At 48.5% G+C, this 25885-nt stretch overlaps 1 protein-coding gene across 3 annotated transcripts in view; it reads left to right on the top strand.

Annotated features, from left to right (window-relative positions):
- Positions 1–25885, top strand: part of ints6l (integrator complex subunit 6 like) — a 263802-nt gene that overhangs the window by 97873 nt on the left and 140044 nt on the right. For 2 of the 3 annotated variants that reach the window (XM_086002385.1, XM_086002375.1), the window contains exon 4: positions 3328–3417. The exons of the other annotated variant lie outside the window; for it this stretch is intronic. In XM_086002385.1, the coding sequence (XP_085858511.1) occupies positions 3328–3417 (90 nt within the window). The remainder of the gene's footprint in view (positions 1–3327; positions 3418–25885) is intronic. 3 annotated transcript variants of the gene reach the window in all.

The following is a 25885-nucleotide window of genomic DNA, read 5'->3' as shown; positions in this document are numbered from 1 at the left end:
CCCTCACCTTCACATGGTCCATCTCTGACTCTTCCCTTCCCTTCCTTGACTTCTCCGTCTCCATCTCTGGGGATAGGTTATCGACCAATATTCACTACAAGCCCACTGACTCCCACAGCTACCTGGACTACACTTCCTCCCACCCCGTTTCCTGTAAGGACTCTATTCCATTCTCCCAGTTTCTCCGTCTCCGCCGTATCTGCTCCGACGATGCCACCTTCCACACCAGTGCTTCCGACATGTCTTCCTTTTTCCGCAACCAAGGATTCCCCTCTACCGTGGTTGACACTGCCCTCGACCGTGTCAGTTGTATCTCCCGCACTTCTGCCCTCACCCCTGCCCCTCCCTCCCGGAACCACGATAGGGTTCCCCTTGTCCTCACCTTTCACCCCACCAGCCTCCACATTCAACGGATCATCCTCCGGCATTTCCGCTACCTCCAAAGTGATCCCACCACCAAACGTATCTTCCCCTCCCCTCCCCTTTCAGCATTCCGCAGGGACCGCTCTCTCCGAGACACCCTAGTCCACTCCTCTATCACCCCAAACAGCCCTTCCCCTTCGCCTGGCACCTTCCCGTGCAAGTGCAGGAGATGTAACACCTGCCCCTATACCTCCCCCTTCCCACTGTCCAGGGCCCCAAACACCCCTTCCAGGTGAAACAGCGATTTACTTGTACTTCTCGCAATCAAGTATACTGTATTCGCTGCTCACGATGCGGTCTCCTCTACATTGGGGAGACCAAACGCAGATTGGGTGACCGCTTTGCGGAACACCTCCGTTCAGTCCGTAAGGGTGACCCCGAGCTTCCGGTCGCCTGTCATTTTAATTCACCGCCCCATTCCCACTAGGACCTCACCGTCCTTGGCCTCTTGCATTGTTCCACGGAAGCTCAACGTAAACTCGAGGAACAGCACCTCATCTTCCGATTAGGCACTCTGCAGCCTTCCGGACTCAACATCGAGTTCAACAATTTCAGATCATAAGCTCGGCCCCCATTTCATTTTTTCCTTGTAATTGTTCCACTCCTTTCCCCCGCCCCGCCCCCCCCCCCCCCCCCCCCCTTTTTGTTTCTCTCTCACACCTGGCAGCTATCTTTTGCCCTGCCAGTACACTTTACACCTAATCCCAGCCTATTACCATCTCGTCTAGCTTCTAATCTCTTTTACTTCTTTTGTTTCTTTTATTCTCTTGCCCGATCGCAGCCCTGCCTTCGATCTAGTTTCGTTTCCATCCAGTTTTGAAGAAGGGTCCGACCCGAAATGTCAACTCAAATTTCTCTCCATGGATGTTGCCTGACCTGAGTTTTTCCAGCATTTTCTGTTGTTAATTAAGATGGCCTGATCTCTGGTTAGTTCCTCGACATATTGGTCCAGGAAACCATCCCGTAAACACTCCAGGAATTCCTCCTCCACAGTATTGTTACTAATTTGGTTAGCCCAATCTATATGTAGATTAAAGTCACCCATGATGACTGCTGTGCCCTTATTGCATGCTTCTTTAATTTCCCTTTTAATGCCATTCCGAACCTCCGCCTTACTGTTTGGAGGTCTATATACCACTCCCACTAATGTTTTCTTCCCCTTAGTATTTCTCAATTCTACCCATACAGATTCCACCTCATCAGAGCTAATATCCTTCATTACAATTGTGTTAATCCCTTCTTTAACCAGTAATGCTACCCCACCTCCCTTTCCTTTTTGCCTATCTTTCTTGAATATCAAATACCCCTGGATGTTGAGTTCCGACTCTTGGCCGTCCTTGAGCCACGTTTCCATAATCCCAACCAAATCATATTCGTTTACCTCTATTTGCGCAGCCAATTCGTCCACCTTATTACAAATGCTCCTCGCATTATGACACAAAGCCTTCAGGCTTGTTTTTTTAACACTCTTAGACCTATTAGAATTATTATTTACTGTGGCCACGTTTGATTTAAACTGTTGATTTCTGACTGCCACTTTTGTTTTTCTCCTTCCTATCTTTTGCTTTTATCCTTGTTTCCCTTTCCTCTGTCTCCCTGCTCAGGTTCCCAACCCCCTTCCATTTTCGTTTAAACCCTCCCCCACAGCACTAGCAAACACTCCCCCTAGGACATCGGTTCCAGCCCTGCCCAGGTGCAGACCGTCCGGCTTGAACTGGTCCCACCTCCCCCAGAACCGGTTCCAATGTCCCAGGAACTTTAATCCCTTCCCCAGGCACCATTCCTCTAGCCACGTATTCATCTGAAGTATCCTTCTATTTCTACTCTGACTAGCACGTGGCACTGGTAGCAATCCTGAGATTACTACCTTTGAGGTCCTGTCCCACACTGTTGGAGGGGCAGTACTGAGGGAGGGCCGCACTGTCGGAGGGGCAGTACTGAGGGAGGGCCGCACTGTTGGAGGGGCAGTACTGAGGGAGCGCCACACTGTCGGAGGGGCAGTACTGAGGGAGCGCCGAACTGTCGGAGGGGCAGTACTGAGGGAGGGGCAGTACTGAGGGAGCGCCGAACTGTCGGAGGGGCAGTACTGAGGGAGGGCCGCACTGTCGGAGGGGCAGTACTGAGGGAGGGCCGCACTGTCGGAGGGGCAGTACTGAGGGAGGGCCGCACTGTCGGAGGGGCAGTACTGAGGGAGGGCCGCACTGTCGGAGGGGCAGTACTGAGGGAAGGCCGCACTGTCGGAGGGGCAGTACTGAGGGAGGGCCGCATTGTCGGAGGGGCAGTACTGAGGGAGTGCTGCACTGTCGGAGGTGTCGTCCTTCAGATGAGATGTTAAACTGAGACCCTGTCTGCGCTCTCGGGTGGACGTAAAAAATCCCACATCACTATTCGAAGAGGAGCAGGGGAGTTGTTTCCTGTGTCTGAACAATATTTATTCCTCAACCAACATCATTAAAACAGATTATCTGGCCACTCTCTCACTGCTGTCTGTGGGATCTTGCTGTGCGCAAATTGGCTGCTGAGTTTCCTACATTAAGGCAGTGACTACATTTAAAAAGTACTTAATAGGCTGTAAAGCACTTTGGGACGTCCTGAGGTCATGAAAGGCGCTATAGAGATGCAAGTCTTTCTTCAGGAAAAGTACTTCTTTCTGTAAGGCCTGGACAGTAAGGATGAGTAAAAGCTTTACTTAAACAAAGTCACAATGTAGAAATGATTCCAGCAAATTTTTGATTCCCGTTTGCCAGTGGCTTTTTTCACTAGTGACTTTGCTACCTTTACAACTGAACTTGCTGAGAACCATTGTGGAACTGTGAATAAACCTGCTGTACAGTTCAACATGTACAGACGTCTCTGAATTTCATGTGCTGCACGCTCTATATTCTGTGGTTTGTCTTTCTGCAGGGGAGGAATCCTTTTTTTCTTGAGCCATCTGTTATAATCACCATCTCTGATGGAAGCAAAATGACTAATAATGGCGGGGTGCAAGAGGAGGTAAGATACAGACCCTTGTAGCACTTTGTAAATCGATTGCATAGGAGATCATAACTTTGTGCTGTTGGTGCATTGTTTTCTAGTTTAGAATTTTTGACAACACTGCTGTTCAGTAAATGGAGCAGTTCAGCGTAGATTTCTGCAACTTGTTGTTTTTTACCCCCTTCGAATGACTTTCTCCCCCTTCCTTTCTCTCCGAAACTCTTGCTGGGTGCAGTTCTGCAGTTTCCCTCTGGTGCCTTGCCCAAGTGACAATCATTCATGTGTGCCTGAACAGTGAGCATTTGCTGACCGATCAACCACAAATGGATGGATTGGTGAGCCAGTGCTGGACGGATGGGGGGGGCGGGGGCCATGGACGGATGGGGGGGGGTGGGGGCCATGGACGGACGGATTGGGGGGGCGGGGGCCACAGATGGGGGGGTGGGGGGTGGTGGGGGCCGTGGAGTGGTGGGGGCCGTGGAGGGGTGGGGGGTGGTGGGGGCCGTGGGGGGGTGGCGGGGGCCGTGGACGGACGGACGGGGGGGTGGTGGCGGGGGCCGTGGACGGACGGACGGGGGCGTGGTGGCGGGGGCCGTGGACGGACGGACGGATTGGAGGGGGGGGGGCGGGGGCCACGGACGGACGGACGGATTGGAGGGGGGGGGGGGGGGGCCATGGACAGACCGGGGGGGGGCGGGGGCCATGGGCGGGGAGGGGGGGCCTGGACGGACGGACGGACGGGAGGGGGTGGGGGGTGGGCCTAGACGGACGGCGGGGGGGGGTTGCACAGATAAACAAATTGGGTGGGGGGTCCATGGATGGATTTAGGCCATGGATGGATGGGGGGCAGGGGAAGATAACGGGTGGGCCCCCAACAGTGTGATTGTGGATAATGACCAGGATGGAAATGCTGGCTGTGTTGTCCCCCGCACCCAGAGCTCCTCGGGCCAGTTGTAGAGGCCACGCTGGCGCCCTGGCTGAGAGCCAATAACTCTTCATAGACCAAGGATGGAATTGGGGACCTTCTTGTCCTCCTGCTCATTGGATAAACTCCCCAAGCTGTTGAGTTGGATTGCCACAGTCCATCTTTTCTGAAGATTTTTCAAATACTTTACCATTTACAAATAATACAAGTATTTAGTTTTATAATTTGTCATCTGGCACATTATCAGCTTTAAAATTACTTTTTTAAATCTCGTTCCCTGGGCGTTGGAAGGGTATGTTTTTTAATAATGGAACCATGCGTCTATCTAATGAACAAATTTGTCACCTTAATGATTTAAAAATACTTAAAGCAGCAGATATTACCTAAACCTCTTCCCATGAAACACTTGAGTTCCTTTCAAAGATGTGCATGATGTCAAACATATTATCCCAAAGTACTGTTCTCCTAATTAGAGAAGTGGGGTATCATCTTAATAATGAAAAGGCCAACATTTTATTCTTTTTAAAACCTTGAATAAGTGCCAATGTTTTCTTCTCGACTCTGGGTTCCTGCCCTCTGAAAATCATTGGTGCATTTTTCAGAGTAGTGTAAACCTGGAACACCCCCCTCCCCCCCCCCCCCCAAAGGTTTTTGTTCATTAAGGGTATCTGGGGATTTGGAGCAGAGGTGGGTAAATGGAGTTGCGGTACGGATCAGACATGATCATATTGAATGGCAGAACAGGCTCGAGGAGCGAACTGGCCTCCTCCTATGTTCCTGTGTCTAAAAATCCTTTACCTGAACACACAGTTGTCACCTCTTTCAGCATAATCTTCAGACCATTAGTGTCTGAAATGGAAAAATGTTGCATTTCTAGCTGCAATATTCTTAATGAGCGCAACAATTTAAACGCTGACTATTGAAGATGTTTGTAGTTTTTTTTTAAGGGTTGTTTTTGCTTCCTGTGGAGATCTGGCATTTTGAGTGTCCTCTCCAGGGAGCTGGAGCTTTGCAAATGTCTGGGGACAGCTCATGAGTATTTGCTCTCTCTCGGGCACTGGGAGGTATCTGGCCGATTCTACTTGTTACCAAGCCAGTGCTGAATTTACCCAGCTACCTGCCAATAGCTGCTTGAAATGATCCAGTTGACTGTGGTCATTTTCGGACAGAAGTGTCTGGACTGATGATTGTGGCCGCAGGTCCCAGCCCCCTGTTGCCTCTGGTCATGTGCCCTCCTCTCGCAGAGATTCTCATTTCATAGGATCTGCAAGGTTTGGGGAAGGGAGATAATATCTTGTAGGCAGTGTCTCCTCAAATGCCATCGCACACTCCTTCATTCTGCACTGCTCCTCCTCCATTATAATTGCAAACAAGGGGATGCTGTTGCGAATCCTACAGCTTGATACTCAGAATTTCTTACTGTGGGTGAGGACAAACGTCTACTAGTGGCCTTAATGGCCCATAGCTCTTCTGTAACTCCAGCACACACTCTTGAAACATAGAAACATAGAAGATAGGAGCAGGAGTAGGCCATTTGGCCCCTCGAGCCTGCTCCACCATTCACTGAGATCATGGCTGATCATCCAAACTCAGTACCCTGTCCCTGCCTTCTCCCCATATCCCTTGATCCCTTTAGCCTTAAGAAATATATCTAACTCCTTCTTGAATATATTTAATGAATTGGCCTCAACTGCCTTCTGTGGTAGAGAATTCCACAGGTTCACCACTCTCTGGGTGAAGAAATTCCTCCTCATCTCTGTCCTAAATGGCTTACCCCTTATCCTTAGACTGTGACCACTGGTTCTGGACTCCCCGGCCATCGGGAACATCCTTCCTGTGTCTAGTCCTGTTAGAATTTTATAAGTTTCAATGAGATCCCCTCTCATTCATCTAAACTCTAGCAAATATAAGCCTAATCGACCCAATCTCTCCTCATACGTCATTCCTGCCATCCCAGGTATCCGTCTGGTGAATCTTTGCTGCACTCCCTCCATGGCAAGAACATCCTTCCTCAGATAAGGCAACCAAAACTGCACACAATACTCAAGGTGTGGTCTCACCAAGGCCCTGTACAACTGCAGCAAGACCTCCTTGTTCCTGTACTCAAACCTCTCGCTACAAAGGCCAACATACCATTTGCCTTCTTACCGCCTGCTGCACCTGCATGCTTACCTTCAGCGACTGGTGCACAACGACACCCAAGTCTCGTTGCACTTCCCCTTCTCCCAACCTATTGCTGTTCAGATAATCTGCCTTCCTGTTTTTGCCACCAAAGTGGATAACCTCACATTTATCCACATTATACTGCATCTGCCCAATCACCCAACCTGTCCAAATCATACTGGAGTTTCTCGGCATTCTCCTCTCAGCACACACGCCCACCCAGCTTTGTGTCGTCTGCAAACTTGGCGATATTACATCTAGTTCCCTCGTCCAGATCATTAATATATATTGTGAATAGCTGGGGTCCCAGGACCGATCCCTGCGGTACCCCACTAGTCACTGCCTGCCACTCGGAAAAAGACCCGTTTATTCCAACTCTTTGCTTCCTGTCTGTCAACCAGTTCTCTATCGAAGTCAGTACCTTGCCCCCAATCCCACGTACCTTTAACTTTACACGCTAATCTCTTTTATGCGGGACCTTATCGAAAGCCTTCTGAAAGTCCAAATACACCACATCCACTGGTTCTCCCTTATCTATTTTACCAGTTACATCCTCAAAAAGTTCCAGTAGATTAGTCAAGCACAATTTACCTTTTGTAAATCCATGTTGACTTTGTCCGATCCTGTCACTGTTTTCCAAGTGCTCTGCTATTACATCTTTTATAATGTTTCATTAGTTTAAAGGCTTCATGCATCAGCATTAGCAGATTTTGGCTTCACTTCCATCTCTTCTATTCTGTTCTAAGTGACGTTTAGTGCAATGGGAGCACAAGTCCTGGGATTTGGGGATTCCCGTGCCGGTGCTGCTGATTTTAATGGGGGCTAATCAGTCCTGAGCAGCATCAGCGAGCTTACAATGGGCTGGGAACTAGAGAGCAGCCGTTCTCGGGCAGAAACTCGGTGGAACGGCTCCCTGGAATTCTCTGGTGCACTGAGTTAATGCCAGAAAAATGGCGATTAAATTCAAGGCACCTTTCCATTTTAAATGTTCACATTTTTTGGGGTAATTTCAATCCTCCAGCCCCCACATCCCTGTCAACTCACTAGCCTCACACTTGAGTACATCCCCCATTCTTTGTTTCCCCTCAATGAAGCTGCAGGCATTTACCTGTGTGCCTGCATCAAGATATTAAGCATCTTTGTTGTAGTTCAGACCATGGTATTGTTATTTGTTCAATACAGGTAGACTATCCTTTATCCGAAAACCTTGGGACCAGCTGTGTTTCGGTTTTCGGAATTTTTCGGATTTCAGAAGGTTTTCATCTCCGTATCTGACAACAAACACTGTTGCTTAGCAACAGCTTGTAAACACTCGGGCCCTGCCTTGGAAGCGTCTCTGAAGCTGTTGCTAAGCTGCAGAGACTCTTTCCACAGCCTCACTGTTTATATAAATAAAAAAAACCTGCTAGGGGAAGAAAAAAAACCGAACAAAACGGCCGCTGATTTCTGCCGTTAGATCGAGGTTTCCGGCTCCCCCTGCTCCGTATCTGAATTCCTTGACTTAGCAGGGGTCTGGGGCTTGACTGCCGCCGCCAGTTGTGGGAAAGCCGGCTATCGGCTGACTCCTACACGAAGCTGGCCCGCAAATCAGGTTGTGGGGGGAAGAAAAGACTATCGGACGGGCCGCTGCCGCTATCGGATGGGCCGCTGTATTGTTGGGTTCACTCTCCCGGTGCCTCCTTCACACTGCCCGGCTCGGCCTGCAATCTCCTACCCAGGAGGGAACTCTGTGACCCTCTGCCCTGCTCACAGGGAAAGGCAGAGCTCCCGGACCACTCCTGTCATGTTTGGCGCCACTCTGGTCATGTCGTGTACACGACTTACGCTCCACGAAAAAACTTTCGGTTTTTAGAGGTTTTCAGAAGTGCGGATAAAGGATAGTCTGTAGTTGTTTTCAGGCAGGTTGTTAGTTTTGGACGTCATCTCTTAATATTGCATCAGCACCTTGAAACGAGTATAGCAGGAAATGTGTGTTTATTTATTCGTTTATGGGATCAGGGTGTCGCTGGCAATGCCAGCATTTATTGCCCATCCCTAGTTGCCCTTAAGGTGGTGGTGAGCCGCCTTGAACTGCTGCAGTCCGTGTGGTGAAGGTGCTCCCACAGTGCTGTTAGGGAGGGAGTTCCAGGATTTTGACCCAGCGACGATGAAGGATCGGCGATTATACTTCTAAGTCAGGATGGTGTGTGACTTGGAGGGGAACTTGGAGCTGATGGTGTTCCCATGCGCCTGCTGCCCTTGTCCTTCTAGGTGGAAGAGGTCGCGGGTTTGGGAGGTGCTGCCGAAGAAGCCTTGGCGAGTTGCTGCAGTGCATCTTGTAGATGGTACACACTGCAGCCACGGTACGCTGCTGGTGGAGGGAGTGTATGTTTAAGGTGGTGGATCGGGTGCAGATCAAGCGGGCTGCTTTGTCCTGGATGGTGTCGAGCTTCTTGAGTGTTGTTGGAGCTGCACTCATCCAGGCAAGTGGAGAGTGTTCCATCACACTCCTTACTTGTGCCTTGTAGATGGTGGAAAGGCTTTGGGGAGTCGGGAGGTGAGACACTCCCCGCAGAATACCCAGCCTCTGACCTGCTCTTGTTGCCACAGTATTTATGTGGCTGATCCAGTTAAGTTTCTGGTTAATGGTGACCCTCCAGGATGTTGATAGTGGGGGATTTGGCGATGGTAATGTCATTGAATGTCAAGGGGAGGTGGTTAGACTTGCGCTTGTTGGAGATAGTCATTGCCTGGCACTTCTGTGGCATGAATGTTACCTGCCACTTATCAGCCCAAGCCTGAACGTCATCCAGGTCTTGTTGCATGCGGGCATGGACTGCTTCATTATCTGTGGAATTGTGAATGGTGCTGAACACTGTGCAGTCATCAGCAAACATCCCCATTTCTGACCTTATGTTGGCGGGAAGGTCATTGATGAAGCAGCTGAAGATGGTTGGGCCTAGGACACTGCCCTGAGGAACTCTTGCACGATGTCCTGGGGCTGTGATGATTGACCTTCAACCTCCACAACCATCTTCCTTTGTGCTAGGTTTAACTCCAGCCAGTGGAGCGTTTTCCCCCTGATTCTCATTGACTTCAGTTTTACTCGGGCTCCTTGATGCCAGACTTGGTCAAATGCTGCCTTGATGTCAAGGGCAGTCACTCTCACCTCACCTCTGGAATTCAGCTCCTTTGTCCATGTTTGGACCAAGGCTGTAATGAGGTCGGGCATCGAGTGGTCTTAGCGGAACCCAAACTGGGCATCGGTGAGCAGGTTATTGGTGAGTAAGTGTCGCTTGATAGCACTGTCGTTGACACCTTCCATCACTTTGCTGATGGGGAGGTAATTGACCGGGTTGGATTTGTCCTGCTTTTTGTGGACAGGACATACCTGGGCAGTTTTCCACATTGTCTGATAGATGCCAGTGTTGTAGCTGTGCTGGAACAGCTTGGCTAGAGGCACGGCTAGATTTGGAGCAAAAGTCTTCAGCACGATTGCCGGGATGTTGTCGGGGCCCATAGCCTTTGTTGTATCCAGTGCGCTCAGCTGTTTCTTGATATCACGTGGAGTGAATCGAATTGGCTGAAGACTGGCTTCTGTGATGGTGGGGACCTCGGGAGGAGGCCGATATGGATCATCCACTCGGCACTTCTGGCTGAAGTTGGTTGCAAATGCTTCAGCCTTGTCTTTTGCACTCACGTGCTGGGCTCCACCATCATTGAGGATGGGGATATTCTTGGAGCCTCCTTTCCCCCCCCCCGGCCTTGGATGGCATAGCCCTGTCTATAGCATGCTGCTTCTGCTTTTTAGCATGCATGTAGTCCTGTGTTGCAGCTTCCCCAAGTTGGCACCTCATTTTTAGGTACGCTTGGTGCTGCTCCTGGCATGCTCTTCTACACTCATTGTTGAACCAGGGTTGGTCCCCTGCCTTGGTGGTAATGGTAGAGTGAGGGATATGCTGGGCCATGAGGTTACAGATTATGGTGGAATACAATTCTGCTGCTGCTGATGGCTCACAGCGCCTCATGGATGCCCAGTTTTGAGCTGCTAGATCTGTTCTGAATCTATCCCATTTAGCACGGTGGTAGTGCCACACAACCCGATAGAGGGTGTCCTCGGTGTGAAGACGGGACTTTGTCTCCACTGACTGCTGTCATGGACGAGGTCAAGTAGGTTTTTCCCTTGTGTTGGTTCACTCCCCACCTGTTGCAGGCCCAGACTGGCAGTTATGTCCTTCAGGACTCGGTCAGTAATGGTGCTACCGAGCCACTCTTGGTGATGGACATTTTGTGCCCTTGCTACTCTCAGTGCTTCTACCAAGTGGTGTTCAACATGGAGTACTGATTCATCAGCTGAGGGAGGGCGGTAGGTGGTAATCAGCAGGAGGTTTCCTTGCCTATGCTTGACTTGGTAGAGACATGGGGTCCGGAGTCAATGTTAAGCACTCCCAGGGCCACTCCTTCCCGACTGTGTACCACTGTGCCGCCACCCCTGGTGGGTCTGTCCTGCCGGTGGGACAGGGTATACACAGGGATGGTAATGGAGGAGTTTGGGACATGGGCTCAAAGGTATGATTCTGTGAGTATGACTATGTCAGGTTGTTGCTTGACTAGTCTGTGGGACAGCTCTCCCAATTTTGGCACAAGTCCCCAGATGTTGGTGAGGAGGACTTTGCAGGGTCAACTGGGTTGGGTGTGCCGTTGCTGTGTCTGTAGCCGGTGCCGAGGTGTCTCATGATCCTACTCGTGTTTACCTTGTTTGCAATAAGAGAGAGAGAATTAGAATTTTTATATCACCTGTCACAACCCCGAAGCGCTACACAGCCAGTGACATTCGTTTGAAGCGTAGTCACTGCTGTAATGTTGGAACCGCCGCAGACAATTTGTGCACAGCAAGCTCCCACAAACACCAATGAAAGAAATGACCAAATAATCTGTTTGTGATGTTGGTTGGGGGTTAAGTATTGGCCAGGACTCCCCTGCGCTTCGTCGACCAGTGCTGTGGGATCTCTTCCATCCACCTGATGGGGCAGACAGTTTTAACATCTCATCCGAAAGATGGAAGTGGGTGTGACTTGAACTAGTTCCTGATCCTTGGTTAACAACTGTTTCTGATCTTAATATTGATTCAGAAAACCAGGGCTTTTCCACTTACAATGGATACATAGAAGATAGGAGCAGGAGTAGGCCATTCGGCCCTTCGAGCCTGCTCTGCCATTCAATGAGATCATGACTGATCATCCAAATTCAGTACCCTGTCCCTGCCTTCTCCCCATATCCCTTGATCCCTTTAGCCTCAAGAAATATATCCAACTCTTGAATATATTTAATGAACTGGCCTCCACCACCCTCTGTGGCAGAGAATTCCACAGGTTCACCACTCTCTGGGTGAAGAAATTCCTCCTCATTTCAGTCCTAAATGGCTTACCCCTTATCCTTAGACTATGACCCCTGGTTCTGGACTCCCCAGCCATCGGAAACATCCTTTCTGCATCTAGTCTGTCCAGACCTGACAGAATTTTATAGGTTTCGATGAGATCCCCTCTCAATCTTCTAAACTCCAGTGAGTATAAGCCCAATCGACACAATCTCTCCTCGTACGTCATTCCTGCCATCCCAGGTATCAGCCTGGTGAATCTTCGCTGCACTCCCTCCATGGCAAGAACGTCCTTCCTCGGGTAAGGTGACCAAAACTGCACACAATACTCAAGGTGCGGTCTCACCAAGGCCCTGTACAATTGCAGCAAGACATCCTTGTTCCTGTACTCAAACCCTCTTGCTACGAAGGCCAACATACCATTTGCCGCCTTAACCGCCTGCTGCACCTGCATGCTTACCTTCAGTGACTGGTGCACAAGAACACCCAGGTCTCTCTGCACTACCCCTTCTCCCAATCTATTGCCATTCAAATAATTTGCCTTACTGTTTATGCCACCAAAGTGGATAACCTCAGATTTATCCACATTATAGTGCATTTGCCATGTTTCTGCCCAATCACCCAACCTGTCCAAATCGTACTGGAGTTTCACGGCATCCTCCTCACAGCATACCCTCCCACCCAGCTTTGTGTCGTCTGCAAATTTGGAGATACTACATCCAATTCCCTCGTCCAGATCATTAATATATATTGTGAACTGCTGGGGTCCTAGGACCGATCCTTGCGGTACCCCACTAGTCACTGCCTGCCACTCGGAAAATGACCCGTTTATTCCAACTCTTTGCTTTCTGTCCGCCAACCAGTTCTCTATCCAAGTCAATACCTTGCCCCCAATCCCATGTGCCTTAATTTTGCACGCTAATCTCTTATGTGGGACCTTATCGAAAGCCTTCTGAAAGTCCAAATACACCACATCCACTGGTTCTCCCTTATCTATTTTACCAGTTACATCCTCAAAAAATTCCAGTAGATTAGTCAAGCATGATTTACCTTTTGTAAATCCATGTTGACTTTGTCAGACCCTGTCACTGCTTTCCAAGTGCTCTGCTATTACATCTTTTATAATAGACTCTAGCATTTTCCCCACTACCGATGTCAGGCTTACCGGTCTATAATTCCCCGCTTTTTCTCTACCACCTTTTTTGAATAGTGGGGTAACATTAGCTACCCTCCAATCCATGGGTACCGTTCCAGAGTCTATCGAGTTCTGGAAGATGACCAGCAATGCAACTACTATCTCTTGGGCCATTTCCTTAAGTACCCTGGGATGTAGACCATCAGGCCCTGGGGATTTATCGGCCTTCAGTCCCATCAATTTTCCTAACACCATTTCCCTACAAATCGTGATTTCTTTCAGTTCCTCCCTTTCATCGGACCCTATGTTCCCCGGCATCTCTGGGAGGTTATTTGTGTCCTCCTTTGTGAAGACAGAACCAAAGTATGTATTTATTTGGTCTGCCATTTCCTTGTTTCCCATTATAAATTCCCCTGATTCTGACTAAGGGACCTACGCTTGACTTCACCAATCCTTTTCTCTTCACATATCTATAAAAGCTTTTACAGTCAGTTTTTATGTTCCCTGCAAGCTTACTCTCATATTCTATTTTCCCTTTCTTAATTAATCCCTTTGTCCTCCTTTGTTGACTCCTAAACTGCCCCCAATCCTCAGGATTATTGCTTTTTCTAGCCAATTTATATGTCCTCTCCTTGGATCTTATGCTATTCCTAATTTCCCTTGTTAGCCACGGTTGAGTCACCTTTTTTGTTTGTTTTATTTTTATGCCAAACTGGGATGAACAAATTCTGTAGCTCATCCATTCAGTCTTTGAATGTTTGCCATTGCCTATCCATTGTCAACCCTTTGAGTGCCATTCCCCAATCAATCCTACCCAACTCGCTCCTCAGACCATCGTAGTTTCCTTTATTTAAATTGAGGACCCTAGTCTCTGAGTCAACTACTTCATTCTCCATCTTAATGAAGAATTCGATCATATTATGATCGCTCCGACCCAAGGGGCCTCGTACAATAAGATTGCTAATTAATCCTTTCTCGTTACATAATACCCAGTCTAAGATGGCCTGATCTCTGGTTGGTTCCTCGACATCTTGGTCCAGGAAACCATCCCGTAAACGCTCCAGGAATTCCTCCTCCACGGGAGTATCTTTTATTCTTGGTTTAGTGCCTGTCGAGCTGCTTCAAAATTGGTGGTAGTGGCGCAGTGAGACTGAAAATTGTTGGAAAGTAATGTCACAGCTCAATTTGTGCTTCCGCAGTCACACTCACTACTATCGTCAGGCAGTGATGGAGCCGAGGACCAGTCAGGAGCTACCCTGCAGCTGCATCAGTTGAGAGCTATTCTGTGGGAGCTCATGTGTCTCAGGATGGGTGTCCAGGCAACCTAACCTCCAGGACTGTCTGTACTGGTCAAGTGATCAAAACATTGATTAACGTTCAGATGTTTTCCTTATTTCTATTAATGCTGCTGTAGATCTCCGCCTGTATCAACACGGGTGGTCATACAAGTGAACTCAGATGCTGAGCACCATGTTTCTGACTCATTGGCAGCAGTCCATTGACCTTCACACCTGCCTAAGCTCATAAGCCATTGCTTTGCTTCAAAGAATAAATTGTGGGCCTAGTGCTGTCCTTGGCGTTGGTCCAAGTCAAGCCAACCTTGACACCAATGGTAATACTGGCATTGACCAAAGACAAACTTCCATGTCAAGCCCTTTAGGTCTCCAGGCTCTTGTTTAGTTCTACCAGTGGGTTTCCTGCTGCTTTTCCAGCGCAGACTTCATCGAGCCAATCCTCCCCTGAAAGGGAATTCTCCAGCACTCGCAGGGAAGAGTCAAAAATAGTATCAAATCAAATCAACTTTTATTGTCATTGTTAGTGCACAAGTGCAGTACAACGAAATGTAGGCTTGCGGCTCCCGAGAGTGTACATTTAGATTAAGACATTTAAACATTCAACATACATTTGGCTTGTAATACATTAACATAACATAACCATAATAAAGTGCATTGGCAGATGTGCAGGCTTTAGAGTTTATTTGTGGAGTTCAGTAGGATGACAGCCCTGGGGAAGAAGCTGTTCCTAAATCTGGTCGTACGGGTGCGAATGCATCTGTAGCGTCTCCCAGATGGCAGGAGGGCGAACAGACTGTGGCTGGGGTGGGTAGGGTCTTTGATGATGGTCCGTGACCTCCGTAGACAGCGTTTCTGGTATATGTGCTCTATGGTCGGTAGCCGGGTGCCGGTAATGCGTTGGGCAGCTTTGACTACCCGCTGCAGGGCTTTCCGGTCATAGTAGCTACAGCTGCCATACCATACTGTGATACAGTTCGTCAGGATGCTCTCTATTGTGCAGCGGTAAAAGTTAGAGAGGATCAGGGGTGACAGGTTACATCCCTTCAGCCTCCTTAGGAATTAGTAGATACTGCGGCAAGAAATTTTACATGCCAGACACATACCACGACAAAGTTGCCATAGAAAAATAGGAGCAGCATTCAGCCCTTCGAGCCTGCTCCGCCATTCAATATCATCATGGCTGATCTTCAACTCAATACCGCATTCTCGCGCTCTCCCCATACCTCTTGATGCCTTGTGTCTAGTAATCTATCGATCTCCTTAAATATATTCAGTGACTTGACCTCCACAGCCTTCTGTGATGGAGCATTCCACAGGTTCACCACCCTCTGAGTGAAGAAATTTCTCCTCGTCTCAGTCCTAAATGTCCAACCCCGTATCCTGAGCCTGTGACCCCTCGTTCTAGACCCCCCAGCCAGGGGAAACATCCTCCCTGCATCCAGTCTGCCTAGCCCTTAACCCTTATTAAATCGCCCCTTATCCGTCTCTGCTCGAAGGAGAACAATCCCAGCTTCTTTAAGTCTCTCCACTAGAGAGTACGGGCAGAGAGTTCAAATCCCATTGTGTGCCGGTCCTCCCCACTTCACAATCCGTATAAACCTCTCATTTCTACAGCGCACTTTCACCACCTCAGGACGTCCCAAAGCGCTTCACAGCCAATGAAGTACTTTTTTTGAAGCATATTCACTGTTGTATTGTAGGAAACGTGGCCAATTTGCGCACAGCAAGCTCCCACAAACAGCAATGAGATAAATGACCAGAACATGTTTTAGTGATGTTGCTTGAACAAGAAATTTTGGCCCTAGGACCGGGGAGAATTCCCCAGCTCCTCTTCCAATAGTGGCCGTAGGATCTCTCGCGTCACATCTGAACAACGTCACCTCCGACAGTGCAGTGCTCCCTCAGTACTGCCGCTCCCTCAGTCCTGCCCCTCCGGCAGTGCGGCGCTCCCTCAGTACTGCCCCTCCGACAGTGCGGTGCTCCCTCAGTACTGCCCCTCCGGCAGTGCGGCGCTCCCTCAGTACTGCCCCTCCGGCAGTGCGGCGCTCCCTCAGTACTGCCCCTCCGGCAGTGCGGCGCTCCCTCAGTACTGCCCCTCCGGCAGTGCGGCGCTCCCTCAGTACTGCCCCTCCGGCAGTGCGGCGCTCCCTCAGTACTGCCCCTCCGGCAGTGCGGCGCTCCCTCAGTACTGCCCCTCCGGCAGTGCGGCGCTCCCTCAGTACTGCCCCTCCGGCAGTGCGGCGCTCCCTCAGTACTGCCCCTCCGGCAGTGCGGCGCTCCCTCAGTACTGCCCCTCCGGCAGTGCGGCGCTCCCTCAGTACTGCCCCTCCGGCAGTGCGGCGCTCCCTCAGTACTGCCCCTCCGGCAGTGCGGCGCTCCCTCAGTACTGCCCCTCCGGCAGTGCGGCGCTCCCTCAGTACTGCCCCTCCGACAGTGCGCTGCTCCCTCAGTACTGCCTCTCCGACAGTGCGCTGCTCCCTCAGTACTGCCTCTCCGACAGTGCGCTGCTCCCTCAGTACTGCCTCTCCGACAGTGCGCTGCTCCCTCAGTACTGCCCCTCCGGCAGTGCGGCGCTCCCTCAGTACTGCCCCTCCGGCAGTGCGGCGCTCCCTCAGTACTGCCCCTCCGGCAGTGCGGCGCTCCCTCAGTACTGCCCCTCCGGCAGTGCGGCGCTCCCTCAGTACTGCCCCTCCGGCAGTGCGGCGCTCCCTCAGTACTGCCCCTCCGGCAGTGCGGCGCTCCCTCAGTACTGCCCCTCCGGCAGTGCGGCGCTCCCTCAGTACTGCCCCTCCGGCAGTGCGGCGCTCCCTCAGTACTGCCCCTCCGGCAGTGCGGCGCTCCCTCAGTACTGCCACTCCAACAGTGTCTGCTTGGGATTATGGGGGGCCGAGTCTCTGGAGTGGGGACTTGGGTGATTGTGTTTTCAGTCCCCGACCCTCAAACTGAGCAGGAACCCCTAAACCCTACTCGGCGCTGTGCAGGCCGGTGGGAGCTGGTCTTAGTGGAACCAATGGGTTTATTTGGCACAAGGCGGGGGGTGGGGAGGGGGGCTCAATAGCGACAATTCCCCTTTATATAGCGCATTTAACATAGTAAAATGTTCCAAGGTGCTTCACGGGAGAGTGAATCAGTCACAAAATTGACACTGAGCCACGTGAGATACTAGGACAGGTGACCAAAAGCTTGGCCAAAGAGGTAGGTTTTAAGGAGCATTTTAAAGGAGGAGAGAGGGGTAGAGGTAACCAAGCTAACTGGCCTTCTGGAGAGGAGCCAAATGCAAGCCGATGAAATAATACTGGCCGGGCAGCAGGAATCATACACCAACCGGTGAGTCAGGAGACTGGTGTCCGAATAGAAAAATGAGTGGTATGATGCTATGGTGTGTGGTACTGCAGGGCTACTGCCAGCTTTAGAACTGTACTGCAGTGCCTTTGGGAGGGAGGGAGGGAGAGGGAGAGAGAGGAAGAGCAAAGAATATCTTCAAATTTGTAAGTGAACAGAACTGTTGGATGTGTTGAAGAATCCGGACAGTTGTTTTGAAAATCCCAGAATGGCAGTGACGAGTACTGAGTTCATCAATAATCCTTGACTTTGTTCACAGCTAGCGTTTTAAGTATCGGGCTGAGAGTCAAATCGCCATTCATAACCGTTGCATTTTATAATTTACATTTACTCAACTACAATTTAAATACTTGGATTCAGAGCTGAATCAAAACTCGGTCATTTTGAGTTTGGCTGACTCGGACTCTGGCCCCCCTGCCAGCAGCATGAACTGCTCAAATACTGACGCGGCTGGTCTGCGAGCCAGTGATGAGGGCTCTGCAATTTCAAACCTTCCCTGAGAGTGAGGAGAAATATATTGAGGGTTGTTGGAGCATGCAATGCTTTGCCACCAGGAGTGGTTGAGGCATTGCATCTTTTCAGGGAAACTGGATAAATAATTGAAACCGAGGAAGGTGCAGAGCTATGGAGAGAAACCGGGATAGTGGGATTAGTTTTAGATTGCTCTAGGAAAGAGCCGGCGCAGACACGATGGTCTGAAATGCCTCATTCTGTGCTGTAAATATGAATGGTTCTGAGATATGTGATCTGATACTAGATAAACATGACAGCTTTGTCTGAGAGGATCTAAAATGAATGAATGAAGAGGTAATTCGCATTGATTTAGAAGCACTTTTGATGCATTAAATGTAAGCATTGATTTTCTGACGTCGTCTTTTGTGCTTTAAAAAAAAAAAAATAGTTTTGCTATTGTGGTTAGGCACTAGGGATTTCACCTTGCTGTTGGGTGTGCTGCACTAACAGTTTTTAACACGCCCACAGTAAATGAGCTCACAATCCACATCGTGAGTTCTCTCACTTCAGTGTGAAATGTTAAACTTCAAACAGTGGAATCATTCAGTGCAATGAAATAGAAAAACTCCCATCTGCAAGAACTTAAAAAAATTGTTCATGGGATGTGGGCGTTATTGGCAAGGCTAGCATTTATTACCCATCCCTAATTGCCCATGCGAAGGTGGTGGTGAGCCACTGCAGTCCGTGTGGTAAAGGTGCTCTCTCAGTGCGTTCGGGAGGGAGTTCCAGGATTTTGACCCCGCAACGATGAAAGAACGACGATATACTTCCAAGTGAGGATGGTGTGTGACTTGGAGGGGTACTTGGAGGTGGTGGCGTTCCATGCGCCTGCGTCCCTTGTCCTTCTGTAGTAGAGGTCGTGGGTTCGGGAGGTGCTGCAGAAGCCTTGGCGAGTTGCTGCAGTACATCTTGTGGATGGTACACACTGCAGCCACAGTACGCCGGTGGTGGAGGGAGTGAATGTTTAAGGTGGTGGATGGGGTGCCAATCAATCGGGCTGCTTTGTCTTCAATATTCAGGAAAGACAGGCAAAAAGGAAAAGGAGGTGGGGTAGCATTGAAACATAGAAACATAGAAGATAGGAGTAGGCCATTCGGCCCTTCGAGCCTGCTCTGCCATTCAATGAGATCATGGCTGATCATTCAATTCAGTACCCTGTCCCTGCCTTCTCCCCAGATCCCTTTAGCCTCAAGAAATATATCCAACTCTTTCTTGAATATATTTAATGAACTGGCCTCCACCGCCCTCTGGCAGAGAATTCCACAGGTTCACCACTCTCTGGGTGAAGAAATTCCTCCTCATTTCAGTCCTAAATGGCTTTTACCCCTTATCCTTAGACTATGACCCCTGGTTCTGGACTCCCCGGCCATCCGAAACATCCTTCCTGCATCTAGTCTGTCCAGACCTGACAATTTTATAGGTTTCGATGAGATCCCCTCTCAATCTTCTAAACTCCAGTGAGTATAATCCCAATCGACACAATCTCTCCTCATACGTCATTCCTGCCATCCCAGGTGTCAGCCTGGTGAATCTTCGCTGCACTCCCTCCATGGCAAGAACGTCCTTCCTCAGGTAAGGTGACCTAAACTGCACACACTCCTCAAGGTGCGGTCTCACCAAGGCCCTGTACAACCGCAGCAAGACATCCTTGTTCCTGTACTCGAACCCTCTTGCTACGAAGGCCAACATACCATTTGCCTTCTTAACCGCCTGCTGCACCTGCATGCTTACCTTCAGCGACTGGTGCACAATAACACCCAGATCGCCTTGCGCTTCCCCTTCTCCCAATCTATTGCCATTCAAATAATCTGCCTTCATGTTTTTGCCACCAAAGTGGATAACCTCACATTTATCCACATTATAGTGCATTTGCCATGTTTCTGCCCAATCACCCAACCTGTCCAAATCGTACTGGAGTTTCACGACATCCTCCTCACAGCTTACCCTCCCACCCAGCTTTGTGTCGTCTGCAAATTTGGAGATATTACAACCAACTCCCTCGTCCAGATCATTAATATATATTGTGAACAGCTGGGGTCCTAGGACCGATCCTTGCGGTACCCCACTAGTCACTGCCTGCCACTCGGAAAACGACCCGTTTATTCTAACTTTGCTTTCTGCCTGCCAACCAGTACTCTACCCAAGTCAATACCTTGCCCCCAATCCCATGTGCCTTAATTTTGCACGCTAATCTCTTATGTGGGACTTTATCGAAAGCCTTCTGAAAGTCCAAATACACCACATCCACTGATTCTCCCTTATCTATTTTGCCAGTTACATCCTCAAAAAATTCCAGTAGATTAGTCAAGCATGATTTACCTTTTGTAAATCCATGTTGACTTTGTCCGATCCTGTCACTGCTTTCCAAGTGCTCTGTTATTAAATCTTTTATAATAGACTCTAGCATTTTCCCCACTACCGATGTCAGGCTTACCGGTCTATAATTCCCCGCTTTTTCTCTACCACCTTTTTTGAATAGTGGGGTAACATTAGCTACCCTCCAATCCATGGGTACCATTCCAGAGTCTATCGAGTTCTGGAAGATGACCAGCAATGCATGTGCTATCTCTAGGGCCATTTCCTTAAGTACCCTGGGATGTAGACCATCAGGCCCTGGGGATTTATCAGCCTTCAGTCCCATCAATTTTCCTAACACCATTCGCCCACAAATGCTGATTTCTTTCAGTTCCTCCCTTTCATCAGACCCTATGTTCCCCGGCATCTCTGGGAGGTTATTTGTGTCCTCCTTTGTGAAGACAGAACCAAAGTATGTATTTAGTTGGTCTGCCATTTCCTTGTTTCCTATTATAATTTCCCCTGATTCTGACTGTAAGGGACCTACGCTTGACTTCACCAATCTTTTTCTCTTCACATATTTATAAAAGTGTGGTAAACCACTGTTTGTATTCCACTGTGTACATGCCTGGACATGCCTCGGCTGACTCCTCCCACAAGTCCTAGTATAAAGGTGACTGCTCCCCAGCCCTTTGTATTTCTGGACCGGTCGACCACTCGAGGCAGACCTTCATTCTTTTGTTAATAAAAGCTTTTAGTTACTCTCTTAACTCAGTCTTTTATGAGTAATTGATAGCGCATCAATAAGCAATGTCAGTTTTTATGTTCCCTGCTAGCTTACCCTCATATTCTATTTTACCTTTCTTAATTAATCCCTTTGTCCTCCTTTGTTGACTCCTAAACTGCTCCCAATCCTCAGGATTATTGCTTTTTGTAGCCAATTTATATGTCCTCTCCTTGGATCTTATGCTATCCCTAATTTCCCTTGTTAGCCACGGTTGAGCCACCTTTTTTGTTTTATTTTTATGCCAAACTGGGATGAACAAATTCTGTAACTCATCCATTCGGTCTTTGAATGTTTACCATTACCTATCCACCATCAACCCTTTGAGTGCCATTCCCCAATCAATCCTGCCCAACTCGCTCCTCAGACCATCGTAGTTTCCTTTGTTTAAATTGAGGACCCTTGTCTCTGAGTCAACTACTTCATTCTCCATCTTAATGAAGAATTTGATCATATTATGATCGCTCCGACCCAAGGGGCCTCGTACAACAAGATTGCTAATTAATCCTTTCTCGTTACCCAATACCCAGTCGAAGATGGCCTGATCTCTGGTTGGTTCCTCGACATATTGGTCCAGGAAACCATCCCGTAAACACTCCAGGAATTCCTCCTCCACTGTGTTGTTACTAATTTGGTTGGCTCAATCTATATGTAGATTAAAGTCACCCATGATGACTGCTGTGCCCTTATTGCACGCTGGTTAAAGCGTGCAGTAGTAAGGAAGGATATTGGCTCTGATGATGTGGAATCTGTGTGGGTCGAGGTGAGAAATACCATGGGGCAGAAAACATTAGTGGGAGTTGTATACAGACCCCCAAACAGTAATGCTAAGGTTGGGGATGGCATTAAATGGGAAATTAGAGACGCGTGCAATAAGGGCACAGCAGTTATCATGGGTGACTTTAATCTACATATAGATTGGGCTAACCAAATTAGTAACAATACTGTGGAGGAGAAATTCCTGGAGTGCATACGGGATGGTTTCCTGGACCAATATGTCGAGGAACCAACTAGAGATCAGGCCATCTTAGACTGGGTATTATGTAATGAGAAATTATTAATTAGCAATCTAGTGCAAGGCCTCTTGGGGCGGAGCGATCATATGATGGAATTCTTCATTAAGATGTAGAGTGAAGTATTTGACTCAGACTAGGGTCCTGAATTTAAATAAAGGAAACTACGATGGTATGAGGCGCGAGTTGGCTAGGATGGATTGGGGAACGTTGCTCAAAGGGTTGACAGTGGCTAGGCAATGGCAAACATTTAAAGATCGCATGGATGAACGACAGAATTTGTTAATCCCTGTTTGGCATAAAAATAAAACAAAAAAGGTGACTCAACCGTGGCTAACGAGGGAACTTAGGGATAGCATAAGACCCAAGGAGAGGACATATAAATTGGCCAGAAAATGCAGTAAACCGGAGGATTGGGAGCAGTTTAGGATTCAGCAAAGGAGGACAAAGGCATTAATTAAGAGGGGGAAATAGAATATGAGAGTAAGCTTTCAGGGAACATAAAAACTAATTGTAAAAGCTTTTATAGATATGTGAAGAGAAAAAGATTGGTGAAGTCAAGCGTAGGTCCCTTGCAGTCAGAATCAGGGGAATTTATAATGGGGAACAAAGAAATGGCAGACCAATTAAATACACACTTTGGTTCTGTCTTCACAAAGGAGGACACAAATAACCTCCCAGAGATGTCGGGGAACAAAGGGTCTAATGAGAGGGAGGAACTGAATGAAATCAGTATTTGTAGGGAAATTGACTGGACTGAAGGCCGATAAATCCCCAAGGCCTGATAATCTACGTCCTAGGGTACTTAAGGAAGTGGCCCCACTATTCAAAAAAGGTGGTAGAGAGAAAACGGGGAATTATAGACCGGTAAGCCTGACATCAGCATTGGGGAAAATGCTAGAGTCCATTATAAAAGATGTAATAGCAGAGCACTTGGAAAAAAGTGACCGGATCGGACAAAGTCAACATGGATTTACAAAAGGTAAATCGTGCTTGACTAATCTACTGGAATTTTTTGAGGATGTAACTGGTAGAATAGATAAGGGAGAACCAGTGGATGTGGTGCATTTGGACGTTCAGAAGGCTTTCAATAAGGTCCCGCATAAGAGATTAACGTGTAAAGTTAAAGCACATGGGATTGGGGGTAAGGTACTGACTTGGATAGAGAACTGGTTGGCAGACAGGAAGCAGAGTTGGAATAAACGGGTCTTTTTCCGAGTGGCAGGCAGTGACTAGTGGGGTACCGCAGGGATCGGTCCTTGGACCCCAGCTATTCACAATATATAGTAATGATCTAGACCAGGGAACTAGATGTAATATCTCCAAGTTTGCAGACGAGACAAAGCTAGGTGGGTGTGTGTGCTGTGAGGAGGATGCCGAGAAACTCCAGTATGATTTGGACAGGTTGGGTGATTGGGCAGATGCTGTATAATGTGGATAAATGCAAGGTTATCCACTTTGGTGGCAAAAACAGTAACAGACAGATTATTACTTGAACGGCAATAGATTGGGAGAAGGGGAAGTGCAACGAGACCTGGGTGTCCTTGTGCACCAGTCGCTGAAGGTAAGCATGCAGGTGCAGCAGGCGGTTAAGAAGGCAAATGGTATGTTGGCCTGCATAGTGAGAGGATTCGAGTACAGGAGCAAGGATGTCTTGCTGCAGTTGTACATGGCCTTGGTGAGACCACACCTTGAGTATTGTGTGCAGTTTTGGTCGCCTTATCTGAGGAAGGATGTTCTTGCCATGGAGGGAGTGCAGCGAAGATTCACCAGGCTGATACCTGGGATGGCAGGAATGACGCATGAGGAGAGATTGGGTCGATTGGGCTTATACTCGCTGGAGTTTCGAAGAATGAGAGGGGATCTCTTGAAACTTATAAAATTCTAACTGGACTAGACAAACTAGATGCAGGATGGATGTTCTCGATGGCGGGGGAGTCCAGAACCAGGGGTCACAGTCTAAGGATAAGGGGTAAGCCATTTTGGACAGAGATGAGGAGGAATTTCTTCACCCAGAGAGTGGTGAACCTGTGGAAACATAGAAACATAGAAGATAGGAGCAGGATTCGGCCCCTCGAGCCTGCTCCGCCATTCAATGAGATCATGGCTGATCATCCAAATTCAGTACCCTGTCCCTGCCTTCTCCCCATATCGCTTGATCCCTTTAGCCTTAAGAAATATATCCAACTCCTTCTTGAATATATTTAATGAATTGGCCTCCACTGCCTTCTGTGGTAGAGAATTCCACAGGTTCACCACTCTCTGGGTGAAGAAATTCCTCCTCATCTCTGTCCTAAATGGCTGACCCCTTATCCTTAGTCTGTGACCCCTGGTTCTGGACTCCCCGGCCATCGGGAACATCCAGTCTGCCCAGTCCTGTTAGAATTTTATAAGTTTCAATGAGATCCCCTCTCATTCTTCTAAACTCCAGCAAGTATAAGCCCAATCGATGTAATCTGTCCACATAATTCATTCCTGCCATCCCAGGTATCAGTCTGGTGAATCTTTGCTGCACTCCTTCCATGGCAAGAACATCCTTCCTCAGATAAGGTGACCAAAACTGCACACAATACTCAAGGTGTGGTCTCACCAAGGCCTTGTACAACTGTAGCAAGACATCCTTGTTCCTGTACTCGAACCGTCTCGCTATGAAGGCCAGCATACCATTTGCCTTCTTAACCGCCTGCTGTACATGCATGCTTACCTTCAGCGACTGGTGCACAAGGACACCCAAGTCTTGTTGCACTTCCCCTTCTTGCAATCTATTGCCGTTCAGGTAATAATCTGTCTGTTACTGTTTTTGCCACCAAAGTGGATAACCTTGCATTTATCCACATTATACTGCATCTGCCCAATCACCTAACCTGTCCAAATCATACTGGAGTTTCTCGGCAAACTCCTCACAGCACACACGCCCACCCAGCTTTTTGTCGTCTGCAAACTTGGAGATATTACATCTAATTCCCTCGTCTAGATCATTATATATTGTGAATAGCTGGGGTCCAAGGACCGATCCCTGTGGTACCCCACTAGTCACTGCCTGTCCCTTGGAAAAAGACCCGTTTTTTCCAACTCTTTGCTTCCTGTCTGCCAACCAGTTAACCAAGCCAGTACCTTGCCCCTAAGCCCATGTGCCTTAACTTTACACGCTAATCTCTTATGCAGGACCTTATCGAAAGCCTTCTGCAAGTCCAAATACACCACATCCACTGGTTCTCCCTTATCTATTCTACCAGTTGCATCCTCAACATTCTAGTAGATTAGTCAAGCACGATTTACCGTTTGTAAATCCACGTTGACTTTGTCCGATCCTGTCACTGTTTTCTAAGTGCTCTGCTATTACATCTTTTATAATGGACTCCAGCATTTTCTCTACTACTGACGTCAGGCTTACCGGTCTGTAATTCCCTGTCTTTTCTCTACCACCATTTTTAAATAGTGGGGTTACATTAGCTACACTGCAATCAATGGGAACTGTTCCAGAGTCTATATCGAATTTTTGAAGATGACCAGCAATGCATCTACTATTGCTAGGGCCCCTTCGTTAGCTACCCTAGGATGTAGATTATCAGGCCCTGGGGATTTATCGGCCTTCAATCCCGTCAATTTCCCTACAAATACTCGCCACAGAATACCTAGCCTCTGATGTGCTCTTGTTGCCACAG

This window comes from Somniosus microcephalus, chromosome 1 (assembly GCF_052327205.1).
Source record: "Somniosus microcephalus isolate GS21.2 chromosome 1, FLI_Smic_1.0, whole genome shotgun sequence".
NCBI lineage: Eukaryota > Metazoa > Chordata > Chondrichthyes > Squaliformes > Somniosidae > Somniosus > Somniosus microcephalus.
Note: the sequence above shows the minus strand (reverse complement) of the source record. Positions and strands in the feature narration are given on the sequence as shown.